Source organism: Gambusia affinis, linkage group LG15 (genome assembly GCF_019740435.1).
Source record: "Gambusia affinis linkage group LG15, SWU_Gaff_1.0, whole genome shotgun sequence".
Lineage (NCBI taxonomy): Eukaryota > Metazoa > Chordata > Actinopteri > Cyprinodontiformes > Poeciliidae > Gambusia > Gambusia affinis.
In genome coordinates, this window is record NC_057882.1 from 12,358,803 (window position 1) to 12,370,661 (window position 11,859).

Here is an 11,859-nt window from a genome sequence, read left to right on the forward strand (position 1 = left end):
CATACACTTACGTTATTAAAAGGATAAATAGCAAGTCGGTTTGAATATTTTTAAATGCTTTAGGGTGTTTATATGATTGGAAGCCCTTTTGCAAGCAAAAAAGTGATAACACGGAAGTTCCGGTGGATATCATGAACAAATCTCAAGTTAACCTCAATCTGAAGTTATCCAATCAAGGGAATCCTGGCAAGCTACAATAGACTTCAATGCATTTCTTTGCGATTTTATGTGACAGACCAACAAAAATCTGTGGTGTTCAGACAAATTTAGCACCCCTAAATAAAACCCAATGCTCTTCTGTAAAGGCCTCAAGAGTTTTGTGAGAGAACATTAGTGATTAAACAGAGTCATGAAAACCAAGTAACACTGCAAACAGATCAGGGAGAAATTTGGTGTAAAGTTTACAACAATATCCCAACCTTTGCCTAGCTCAGTGGTCACCGTTTAATTAATCTTCAGATAATCAAAACACATGCATAAACAGTATGGCACAACTACCAATTTAATTATGTGTCAATCTAAAGTGACAGAATTAGACATTATCCACTCATAATCACTAAACATTAAAAATGACTCCACAGTGTCACTTTTATTAAATAGTTTAATATGGTTTGACATCTGACAGTTTACTTGACAATGCAGGAAATAGATGAATAATGGTAGAGAGCACAGTACAAGGAATGTTGTGGAAGTTTATGACTAATAGTTCTACATTTTAAAGGAATAGTAATGCATTATCAGTGACAGAGATGTACACAGAGAAATATGTAACAATCTAAGAACAATTAGTTTGTTAGTGGGTATTAGATATTTAAAAGTTACAATGCAGAAACGTAACAATGTAAGAGTTCCCACCAGTAGTCAACCTTTCTTATTTCTTTTACCATGAAAGGCACTTTTTATAAACTAGAGATCATTACTGCTAGTGCTATTAGGGAAGTTACCAAACATTTCAACAGCTTGCATGAGGAAAAAATCATGAGGCTGATTAGTGTTTCATGCGAGTGTTTTTATCATCATTGTGCACATTTCAGTTTTTACTCTTGATTATTTATGTGAAAGGCACAGATTCTAATTATTACATTTCATTTAATAACCAAAACAAACCCAAATTATTGCATATCCTTTGCAACTTACTGATATCACCCAAGGATTATGAGACCAAGAGAAAGAGAATGCTTACCGTTCATAACCAGTCCGTACTACAGGATAATAAATAATGTTAGCTTCTTAGAGAAATTAAACTTACAAAAGTTGAATTGCTCAGTAAAAGGAATGTTATACGTAGTATCCCTTCTCAAATTAAAACAGATATTTGATCGCAACAGTCTAACAGTATTGATCTATGAAGACAAAGCAAGTGTTAAAAATGTTAGCATCATTTCTTTTTAGTTATCGGTTGAAACAAATATGTACAAACTCAAAGAACACTGTTATGTTTTCTTCTGTTTTTTTGCAGCACTATGTGTTCACAAATTGTGCTGCTGTGCTTTCAAATGAACATGAAGTAGTGGAGTGAGTGTTCCTATGAGGCATTAAAAATTAAAAAAACGTAACCCAAATGATAACTAGTGTAAAAACTAACACTGATTGTGGGTGGGTCAACAGGCATTAAAGTCCTTCTTTATTTAGTTTTTTACATGCCCTCCCTACCTCACAGGACCAGTATTTCATATATGGCTGCTGTCCAGTGATCTCAGACATCTCCAACGTAAACACACTCTACCTGAATAGTCACACATCTTTGCGTGTTCAAACTTAAGGTGGCAGTGTATTCGTCCCCTAAAGAGGCGGATCGACACACAGGCTCTTCTTGGATCCAGTTGTGACACCGAGTCCTAGTTTTCCAATGTTCTCCCAGGCATAAAAGCACTGCTTTCATAAAGACATTGAGTGTCAAACAAAGGTTTGCACGGGAGTGATGGAGCGTGTGGGTGAGCCCGCCCTCTCCGAAGACGATGAAGCAGAGCGGTTCGTCACCTCCCTCTGTAGATCGTTCACTCTCTTCTGAAGCTCGGCTCGCTTCGCCAGCAGCTCCTTATGGCGCTGGTGAACAGGTTCCTTGTCAAAGACGGAAAAAAAGAAGCCTACATTTCAGCTTTGGAGCACTTAAAAACCAACTAGCAGAGAAGAATTTATGATATACCTGCGGTTTCATGCGAGGGTTCCAGCGGATGTAGTAGCCAGACCAAAGCTCCAGGTGGCGCAAGCTGACAACGGGGAACAGCACCTGGTTTGAGTAGTTTACATACATTGGATTGGTGAACTCCTCTAGCTGGCTGTTAATGTAGGACCACACCGAGACCGTCCTCTTGGGAATCTCCTTTAAATTAAGGAGAAAAAACAACTGCATTAATGTTTTTTGCATCATCTTGACTGTTTTTGTCATTTGTTTAAATTATCCTGTCCCCGTCACACTATTGTGAATCCGCATTATGATTCAATAAAACTCTACGTGAAATTGCTGAAAGCTTCCAACTTAATAAATCTGTTTTATTTACATGACAAATTTGAACTAAGCACTGATCACTTTGAATCAAACTGCACTTCATGCAGGAGAGAACGAAAGACTAAAGTTGAGTTCAACTAGACAAACTTCAGCTGCTTTATACAGAAAAACGTAGCTATTTCACCCCTCAAAAACAAGAGCTTAGTACCTGCTCTGTGTTTAAGTGTGAAGGTTTTGGACAGGTTGGACATAAATCACTATAAAGTCAAATAAAAACAATCAGAATCTGTTTTGTTCTCCAAGTTTGTGTAAAAAAAAACAAGAAATCTGACTACAAGTCCGCTTTGTTCTCAGTGGCAGCATCTCAAATATGAACATATAAGAAGTGAAATCTTATTCGTGTTATCTTTTTACTATGTACCTTTTTATGTGTATGGAATAAATATATGATGACGACGAAAAGCTTTTATTTAAACCAGCGGATTGTTCCTAGGTTTCCCCGCTCCTCTTTCTTTTAACCTGGTTTTGCAGCCACTTGAGTCACTTCTTTCTTTTGTATTATTTGCCACCATTTTTTTGTCAACGTCAGCATCTCCACCACAAAGAAATGTGCATACAGCAGGTAGAGATGATGGCAGCAATTCAACATATTGAACAGTTCCAGTTTGCAGGTACAGCAGAGATGCTGAAAAAAATTGCCTTACTCTGTCCTAATGCAATACCATCTGTACATTTTTACACTATTCACCCCCAAAAACATTCACCATACAAATATTGAGTAACACACACAAATGCAACAGGATTTGATGTTTCACAAAATGTGAAACATGTGTTTAGATATCACAATATATGTGGCAAGGAGTGTGACGGCAACTTATAGTAGTAAAAATGACTAAATGCAGAATCAAAAGAGCCCTTACTTCCTTCAACCTTTGCTGTTCACTGTTACACAGGAATGTCCCAAACAGGCAGCTGTAGAGATGATCCAGGATTGTTACCAGGAAGTACTCATTAAACTCAAAAGCTGCAGGAAACTTCGGTAATAAAAAAAAAAAAAAACATATTATCTTTCAAGCGTCACTTTCTCCACACAGAAATGTATCACGCGGTGGTCCTTTACTTACCTGTCGAGTCAACTGCCACACACAGTCAATGAACTGGATAAAGACAGGGGAACGGTCTGCATCGTTGTGGTTTTTATCGCCATGACCGATACGCTGAAAGACCCACGATGAGGAAAGTCGGTTATGTATTTTTAAACTACAACATACAAATATATATATACATATATATATTTTTTAAAGGGTTAAAAACTTTAAATTTTACCAGCTGGAAGCGATGTCCAAAACTCAGCCACTCTTTCTCGAGCAGCACTTCGAAGCCGCGGATGGTTCTGTAGTAACCGTCCAGCATGAGCAGGGACAGAGAGGTGAGCTGGGCGGTCCTGTCCCAGCCGTCGCTGCAGTGCACCACCACGGACGTTTTCCCAGACTCCACCTTGTCTGCGATCCTCAGCGCTCCGGCCAGAATCAGCTGAAAACACACCAGCAGAAAAATAAACACAAAGTAGCTAAGAAATGTTGGTGGGTGGCTTGTTTTCATAATGAATCCTGCCCACCTTGATGTGTTCGAGCCAGTGAGTGGACTCCAGGTTGGACAGCCAATGGGAGTCCTCGATATTGGGGTAAACTAAATCTTTGATTTTGCGTAGCGACTCCCGCATGACGTGGATGTTTTGGATGTCCAAGAACACGAGCTCAGCGTTCTGATATGCGTCCTCACTTTCATATCCACCGCCTTTCATCTGCAGAAAAGAAGAGAGAAATAATTTTTTCCTAGCTTAATATTCAATACAAACATCATTAACAACAGAATCCTTGTGCATACTAGAGATTAAAAATAGCAAAAGAGTAGATTTTCTCACGTTAAAAAGTGAGCTTTTCAGTTTTCATTGTAGAAATGAAACCACAATAAAAGACGATTATTTTAAGACTTTTCACACAGGAGTTTAATGTATGTCTGCATAATCTTTTCTGCTAATGAAAGAGTGTAAGAAATCACTTTTGAACTGCTTAGGAGCTGGAAAATTACCGTTATAAAAATAGTCGTACCTCTAAATTCATGCTGGCATTTTTGTAATAAGTTTTGCATAATGGTGTCAACAAATTCTAGCAGCTCTAATTCGATCCATCTATAAAATTCAAGTTAAAAACTACTTTTCAAAGATTTATAATATCGACCTTGTTGGCAGCGGCGTTGACGGTCGGTCTGGCATCAAAAATGAAAAGCTTATGGGACTGAGCATTAGCATCCATGATCGCCTGCAGGTATTTCTCATCCTCTTTGCTGCGCTTGCCATTCACGCCGACCATCGGCTGGCTGCAGCGCGTCACCGTGGCCTGGCTCTCTGGGTGGATCCATGACAGCACCTGCCACATGAAGGTCAGGAGAACATAAGCACCGTCGACGAGACGAAGTCATGCATGTTTGGGATGGATCACTCACAGGTATCCTGCCTTTTGCTCTAAAAGCTGCCACTCTCTTCAGCTCTTCGTCTGGTATGTTGACCGGAACCACCAGAGTGGACGGATATGTGTCGCAGAGCTCAAAGTGGTCATTTACCTTCGTTATCCTCCAGCTTTCATTGGGTATACCCTGAGAATAATAATAATAATTTAAAAAAAAACATCTGTAAGAATGCTCAGAATAAGATTAAGCAAAACATGAAAGCTTCGTGCTCCTGGAATTACCTGTCTTTTATACTCCGATATGGGATCGTACACCTTCCATCCGTTTTCAGGAAAAACTTGCCCGTATTCAAAGGCAAAGATTTGCTGTGTAGTGAGGAGGAGAAATGAAGCGGTTGTGGAACGTTAATGCGACAGCAGCAGTGACTTGGAGAGCGACTCACCAGTCCGTTGGAAACAGGAAATGCAAATTTCATCAGAACTTCAAAAATCGACTTCTTGAGAGCGTCATCCACCTGTTTGTGTGAAAATCGCAGAATGCGCATGTCCTGCAAAACAGCAAATAGTCTGTCACCATGGCAAAAAAAAAACATTAGCAACAGTAGAAATGTAGGTTTTTAATAAGTGACGTGTGATGAATCATCCGGTTTTATCTACGTATGAAACAACGCCAGGTACTCACCTTGCAAACTACGCCGTATGACGAGTCAACACGGCTCGGAGTATTTCCAATTTTTTCCACTCGACTTACAACCCCGAGAGGTAAATCCAGCATAAACGCCGGATCCTAGATATGAGCAACAAATGAACAAAACAATTCTTCAAACTACCATCAGCGTTTTCATCTTTAACATGGTCCACACGCACCTTGTCCATGGACTTGAAGAAAAGCCTGTAGTTGGTGACCATCACTGTTCCCCTCAGCGCTCCAGTGAAAGGACAGAAGTAGGTAATGTCATGTGCTATTTAAATAAAACAAACAAAAACAAAATCAAGCCCAATTCTTCAATAATTTTCTTTTCAGTAATTTGAAAATAATAGTTAGCTTTCAGTGCTAGCCCTTTAAGTCCCAAGCAAAAAAAGGAAATAAATTACCCATATCTTGCACAGTTTCATTCGGAAGCAACTGTGGTTCTTCTTTATCCGAGTCTCTATGTGCCTTCTACAAAACATCCAACATGCAAAGCAGTCATTCCATCTCAAATATGACTTTAATATTCACAGATTTATAGAAAAATTTTAAAATACCCTCATAAATCATGGAGAACTAATGCAACGTTACAACGTCAGCTTTACAAATTTCACTCAGAATTTTGAAAGGTTGCTGATTTGGGCTCAGAATCTTATACAATAGCATACCTTGGTAGTGGCTTTAGGCTTCACCTGGGGGGGGACGCATAAATGAGGAGAGTTACTCTTTAGTTATGAAAACTCATTTTGATCAAGCTGCAGAATATCAATGAGCTGAACGCAGGCAACTAACCCGGAGCTCAGGAGAAAACTCTGCAGACGTCGACACAGAGTCGGAGGACATAACAGATGGAGGTTTGGCCTGGGCAGAGCGGTCGGAGCGAGAGGTGGAACTGCTGACAACAGATAAAACAAAGAGAGAAGATAAGAAAATGATTTAATCTTTCTTCCTTTAACTTAGATTTATGTTTGACGATAAATTGATAGCTATATCAATGCAACCAGCCTTCTGCAGCTAATACCCCTTTTGCATCAGATTCATCTAGTTACTATATATCTATAGTAAAAAAAAAAGTTAAAAGCTTCTATACCCATACAAGTCTTTCACATATTGTCATATAACCATAAACTTCAATTAATGTTTTTGGATTGCTTTCCTGATCATGATATTTAGTGTTCTCCATTGTGATTATGATAAATGTTATTAAAATATTTAACTGTATGGCTGTGCAATGCTGTTCAATGTCACTATAAATCAATATTCTTCTCATGACAGGAAGAAGTGTTTTGAGATAACACAATAAATGTCCATTTCTATCTAGCAAATCAACTTTTCTTGTATCTTACAGGTTCTGTGGTTCTCATAAATTCTCAAACTAAGCCTGGTTTTGCTGGAGTTTTCTTCTTGATAAAAACAAGTGGTTCCTTTCCACTGTCACCACATGCTTGTTCAGGATGAGGAATCGCTGCTAAGTCAGCAACTGGGTGAAACTTTTAGAGTCTCGATTTGAATTATCGAGAGTGCAACTCTGGAAAGTATTGAATTACAATTAGAATAATTATAATTAGGATAATTTTGAACTCTATGTATATGAATGCAATTAACACGAAACTAAACTGAATAGAACAGCAGGTGAGTCTGAGATTGATGTACAACAGAATGAACAACGCCCATGTCTCACACACAGCTTGGATTTTAAATGGAATGTTTTATATAGGTTTTATTGCTTCCATGAGCTTTTATGTCAGATAGCCAACTGAACTCAGAAACAATAAGAAAAACTGATACATGCAAGCCAAGCTCTTGTCCTATTTTAATGACATCTGTCATCGTCTTGTGACAATTTAGGAGGCGGACTTAATTATTGGAGTTTAAACACTCACTACTAAAATTACATCTATGACACTGGAGGACGAAAACATTAAACACGTTTAAGAAGCCCTTATATTCATTAGTGCGTCAATTTTCAGGCTTTCACCCACATTTAAAAGCAATAAGATGTGAAGGGTTTAGCTACCTGGACAATGAATCAACACTTGGCTGTCGGGAAGAGGGTTTCGAGCCCAAACTATCGACGCTACCGCTCTTCTCCATCTTCTCCTGCTTCAAAAGTTTAAAGAAAATGTAGGGCGAGCTCCGAAAACGTGATGCAGACCGGGGTTTCCGCTGAACACCGCCTTTAAATGCTCACTCCCAGTATAGAAAATCCTCACAAACAAAAGGAAGCTGCCATTTTTTCCCAGAAGCCTCCCAATCCATGTCTCAAACAGGACATTGTGAAGGATGGCGCCCTCTGCCGGTTATTTGAGATATTAGCAGTCCCTGGGATAGTTAAGATTATTACAAAACTTATTTTTATTATATGCAACTAGAAAGAAATAAAAGGTTAAGGATTTTACTGAGAGATTGTATCAGACTTTTACAAATAATATGGTGAGGTTGCCACATTCCAACTTTTTTTAAGGTAGTTTAATGGTGATAGGTCATGAAAAAACTTTTTTACAAGTCCCACTTTACTCAGATACCCCTAGTGCATACATTTTTACTAAGGGACACAATGCATTACTAGCAAATATTTTACCATAAAAAGACATGTAAAAATTACTTTCTGTGGGAAAGATTTTAAATTTCACTTCTGTTTGACATTCACTGAGAACTATTTGAAGACATTTCACGGGAAAAATACTGAGCCAAGTCATTGTTTATTGAAATAAAAAATAAACCACAATAATAAATGTTAAATCACATTTCAAAATGTTTTCACAAAATTTAAACAAAGGATGCAACTCATTTATATACAGCCATTTACCTGTTTGCTCTGCAAAGTCTAATGAATTTCAATGGCAGCAGATGCCGTCTACCATTTGAGGGTTGTAGACCAAAAATGATAAAAATGATCCAATAAAGCACAGAGTAAGTCCTTTACTTTACATATTTTTCCATAAACTTCTTGTGGAACTCTGAGCGCAGCGTATCGTTGACGAAGCGTTTCTCTTTCCGAGCCTCATCCACTCCTTTGGCACAATTTTTAAACACAACATCATCGTCCCACCTAGAGACGATAACATGAGAAGGTTACTGGTGGTGATAAACAACACACACACACAAATGTTTTTTGTCTGAGAAATTTACCTCCTTTTGACTCTAAATGTATTTTGAACTTGGTTCTGTTGCTGCTGGCCGGCCAAATTAATCAGGGGATTGCCACTCAAGATATTTTCCATTCGAATCCTCTCTTCTTCTGCCTTCTGCTCTCGCTCCTGAGGTGGAAAACAAAAAATAAACAAAGGAAGTAAGCCCAAAGAGACATCATTCAGCTCCTTTCTAACAATTAATAACGGTACATCCATTTCGACAATAAGCAGAAACACGAGTGTTCAGTCGTTACTTTGCGTTCTTGCTCCTCAGCTCGCTCTTTCTTGATCTTGTCCAGTTCAGCCAAGAGGGCAGCAGTGTCATCATCGTCACTGTCCTCCTCAGAGTCTTCATCTTCATCATCCTTAGAAGGATGAGGAGAGAATGAGATGGGGAGTCCAATGAGAGTTTTAAAGAGGACGAATAAAGTTAGTAGTACGGTTCACAAATATAACACCATTAATTGCTTATTGTCTGAAGAATTTTGATTTGTTGTGAAACCAATAAACTGCAAACCAAAAAACAACAAGAATAGGTTTTTTTTTTGTTTTTGCTATATTTTCAAGGGGTGATTACACAAGTAATACAAAAAGTAACAATACATTCAAAACGATGACTTAATGCAGCTATGTTGTGCTGTTTATTGACACAATTGCATGAGCGATGTCCTGACGTTGACTATTTAATAATCAGTAAGTTATCTTTAGTGAACTTTTGTTTTAAGAGAGCAGCTTTAACTAGACTGACGTGCACTCAATATATTATCAAAAAGCAATATAGTAGATTTCTAAATATGATTTATAATCAATTTTACTGGATAAATAAAACAAAACATCGAATTAAACTTTTATGTCTATATTGACCATCGTGAGTCCGAACTTACGTCAGTCAGAGGGTCATCAGCATCAAGGTTTGCTGCTGGGATTTGATCCAGTCTGGGCCTCTTTGAAGATGATGAAGAGGATGATGATGAGGATGTGGTGTGTTCTGGAAAAAAAAAAAGTAATAATTGATTCTGTGTGTAAAAAAAACAATTGAATAATTAGGAACTGTGTCAGAAATGTAGCCTAAGAATATTATTATATCTTTAAAACAAAAACCTCTGGGTCCCCTCTCTCTGGTCTTGTCACGGGAAGTGACACGTTCCCTCTCCTCCAGCTCCCTGCGGAAGTCACGGGCACGCACCTCCTCGGGGGCATCCTGGGTGGGTTGCCTGAGCAGCAGACAGTATTTATTGTAGGACAACCCCCCCCCCCCCAAAAAAAAACAAAAACAACTAAAAATAACTTATGATGACACAAAACAGTCGCTCTACCGTAATCTCGTCCAAAGGAACACCAAATAGAGAAAGCAAATATTAACTCATTATCCCTGATGATTTTGCTCTAGCTGTCATGATTGAGGGCGTAGGTTGGGAGGTAGATTGAGTGATGAATCCAGACTTGCTTCAATTAAATTCGAGCAAGTCAATTAAGCCATCAACAAATCCCAACATTCAACAAATAATGCTTGTTTAAGCTTTTATTTTCAACAATTACTATTTTTTTACCCCTCTTTTAACATGCACTTATGGTCTTTGCATCATTTGAAATGTTTATTAATTCTCTTCCACGTAAAACCACTTATTTTCTCAATCTCCTTTGAAAAACCATAAAATCTACTCTCATGAAAATTTGAATTAGCCCTTATATTCGATCTACAGACCTGTACTTGATCTTTGTATGACCTGGAAGATCTCGGCTGGAATACTGCTTGGAAAGAGCACTCAGATCTCCCTCTCCTTTCCCCCTGCCTCCTCTCGCAGGCTCAAATGTGGGTCTTGCAGCTGTAGTCATCTTGGACGGCTCTGTTTAATTAAAACGTAACACATAAAATAATACATCTGGTGGGAAAACAAGTTAGTTTTGTCTTAAAGTATTTCACATCCTCGTTAGAGTATTCAATGCAACAGAGAAAATCTGCATTGTTTGGTAGGCTTAATCTAACTGTAAATTAGACAATCCTACTAAATGATCAACAGACTTTAAAGACAAAGTTAGCATGTTAGCTACAAATGCTAAATACCTGCCTACAGGCTAACTTGGTTCAATGCGCTTGTCTCATCAACTGTGTATCACAAATGTTCCGCTCAAAGTGAGTGAAAGTATAATATTCTTTTAAATAGTGAGTTGTGTAAATTTTTACTCTCTATATCAGATACATGGTTATAAGTAGTTTTTTCCCCAAAGGCTCAATACTTACCAGGATGCTAGCACACGACAAAAGACAGCTTCTCGAATCCGTGTTTCGTCATTTCCGGAATAAACATCAAAAAAGGAAAAGATGCGTTTATAGAACTGGGACAAAATATATATTATGATCTTGGTACAAAATAGTGTCATCATAACTTTGTGGAATATATTTGTATTTCCAAACAATTTTATTTGTAAAATATAAACGGGTGTCAACAGATAAAAACGGCTTACTTGTCTACTCTAATGTGTTGGCTTTAGGAAGACTTGTAGTGTTATGGAAGAGACGGTAGAGGGCAGGTATTAGCAGAAAATGTATAAATCCTTAAACTTGTGTTGTCATTTACTGCCAAATTGCAAATGTTCGTCTGGCACAAAAACTATTTTTTTGAAACATCCTGCCTAAAGAACCAAAACCTACTTGAATACTAGGACACAATCATTACGCCAGAAAGCAAGTCTTTCTAGATCAAAATTGGAAAACTATTACATTTAAATTCTTAGATGTACAAATTATTCTGTCATAAAAAGTGCAGCCCAAAAGCTGTCACTCATTTTGAGAAGAAATGATTTTTTTTCTTTGATGAAAGAACTGAAATTTCGAAGCCTTTAAGTAAAACCTGTGACTCATACAAATATTATGGATATTGTAACCATTACCCTGTAAACTAGCAATGTAGTTTTTAGGCACACAGTAAGATTTATATCTCTATTAACCCAAAAATTATTCTTCAAAAAGGAAATGCTGTAGAACCTTTCAATTTAGAATTAAATTGCTATGTAAGAATCTGAAATGCAATATAACTCTTCAATTGTTTTTTTCTCTTTTTTTTCCACTGCCTTTGCAGTAGCTCTTTTTAAAAAAAAACAAACAAAAAAAAACAA

General features: G+C 37.7%; 2 protein-coding genes across 4 annotated transcripts; both read right to left on the bottom strand.

The window, feature by feature from the left end:
- Positions 1 to 583: 583 nt before the first annotated feature.
- mtmr2 (myotubularin related protein 2) lies at positions 584 to 7,870 on the bottom strand. 2 transcript variants are annotated; one of them, XM_044141215.1, is made up of 16 exons: positions 7,626 to 7,870; positions 6,401 to 6,500; positions 6,277 to 6,300; positions 6,013 to 6,079; positions 5,785 to 5,879; positions 5,600 to 5,704; positions 5,361 to 5,465; positions 5,200 to 5,283; positions 4,955 to 5,104; positions 4,690 to 4,878; positions 4,068 to 4,253; positions 3,776 to 3,982; positions 3,574 to 3,666; positions 3,370 to 3,483; positions 2,147 to 2,323; positions 584 to 2,061 (listed from the first exon to the last, which is right to left on the bottom strand). In XM_044141215.1, the coding sequence occupies exons 1-16, from the start codon at positions 7,700 to 7,702 to the stop codon at positions 1,897 to 1,899; spliced, it is 1,938 nt and encodes a 645-aa protein (XP_043997150.1). In that variant the 5' UTR covers positions 7,703 to 7,870; the 3' UTR covers positions 584 to 1,896. The 2 variants fall into 2 exon arrangements, with proteins under 2 accessions (XP_043997150.1, XP_043997148.1); XM_044141213.1 differs by having other exon boundaries at positions 6,401 to 6,503.
- Positions 7,871 to 8,291: 421 nt separating this feature from the next.
- On the bottom strand, positions 8,292 to 11,086 carry cwc15 (CWC15 spliceosome associated protein homolog). 2 transcript variants are annotated; one of them, XM_044140939.1, is made up of 7 exons: positions 10,985 to 11,086; positions 10,448 to 10,589; positions 9,844 to 9,956; positions 9,627 to 9,730; positions 8,997 to 9,107; positions 8,741 to 8,868; positions 8,292 to 8,660 (listed from the first exon to the last, which is right to left on the bottom strand). In XM_044140939.1, exons 2-7 carry the CDS (start codon positions 10,576 to 10,578, stop codon positions 8,531 to 8,533), a joined length of 717 nt encoding a protein of 238 aa, XP_043996874.1. In that variant the 5' UTR covers positions 10,579 to 10,589; positions 10,985 to 11,086; the 3' UTR covers positions 8,292 to 8,530. The 2 variants fall into 2 exon arrangements, with proteins under 2 accessions (XP_043996874.1, XP_043996875.1); XM_044140940.1 differs by lacking the exon at positions 10,985 to 11,086 and adding an exon at positions 10,808 to 10,894.
- Between the last annotated feature and the right edge of the window lie 773 nt (positions 11,087 to 11,859).

Coding starts and splice junctions, on each gene's coding strand:
- mtmr2 (XM_044141213.1), bottom strand. CDS start 7,702: ATGGAGAAGAGCGGTAGCGTCGATAGTTTGGGCTCGAAACCCTCTTCC. Junction 5,880..6,012: donor TGAAACTGTGCAAGATATGG/GTAATTTATTTC, acceptor TTATTTAAATAG/CACATGACATTACCTACTTC. Junction 4,254..4,689: donor TCAACGCCGCTGCCAACAAG/GTCGATATTATA, acceptor TCTTTTCTGCAG/ATGAAAGGCGGTGGATATGA.
- cwc15 (XM_044140939.1), bottom strand. CDS start 10,578: ATGACTACAGCTGCAAGACCCACATTTGAGCCTGCGAGAGGAGGCAGG. Junction 9,731..9,843: donor CAGAGAGAGGGGACCCAGAG/GTTTTTGTTTTA, acceptor TTTTTTTTCCAG/AACACACCACATCCTCATCA. Junction 8,661..8,740: donor ACATTTAGAGTCAAAAGGAG/GTAAATTTCTCA, acceptor TATCGTCTCTAG/GTGGGACGATGATGTTGTGT.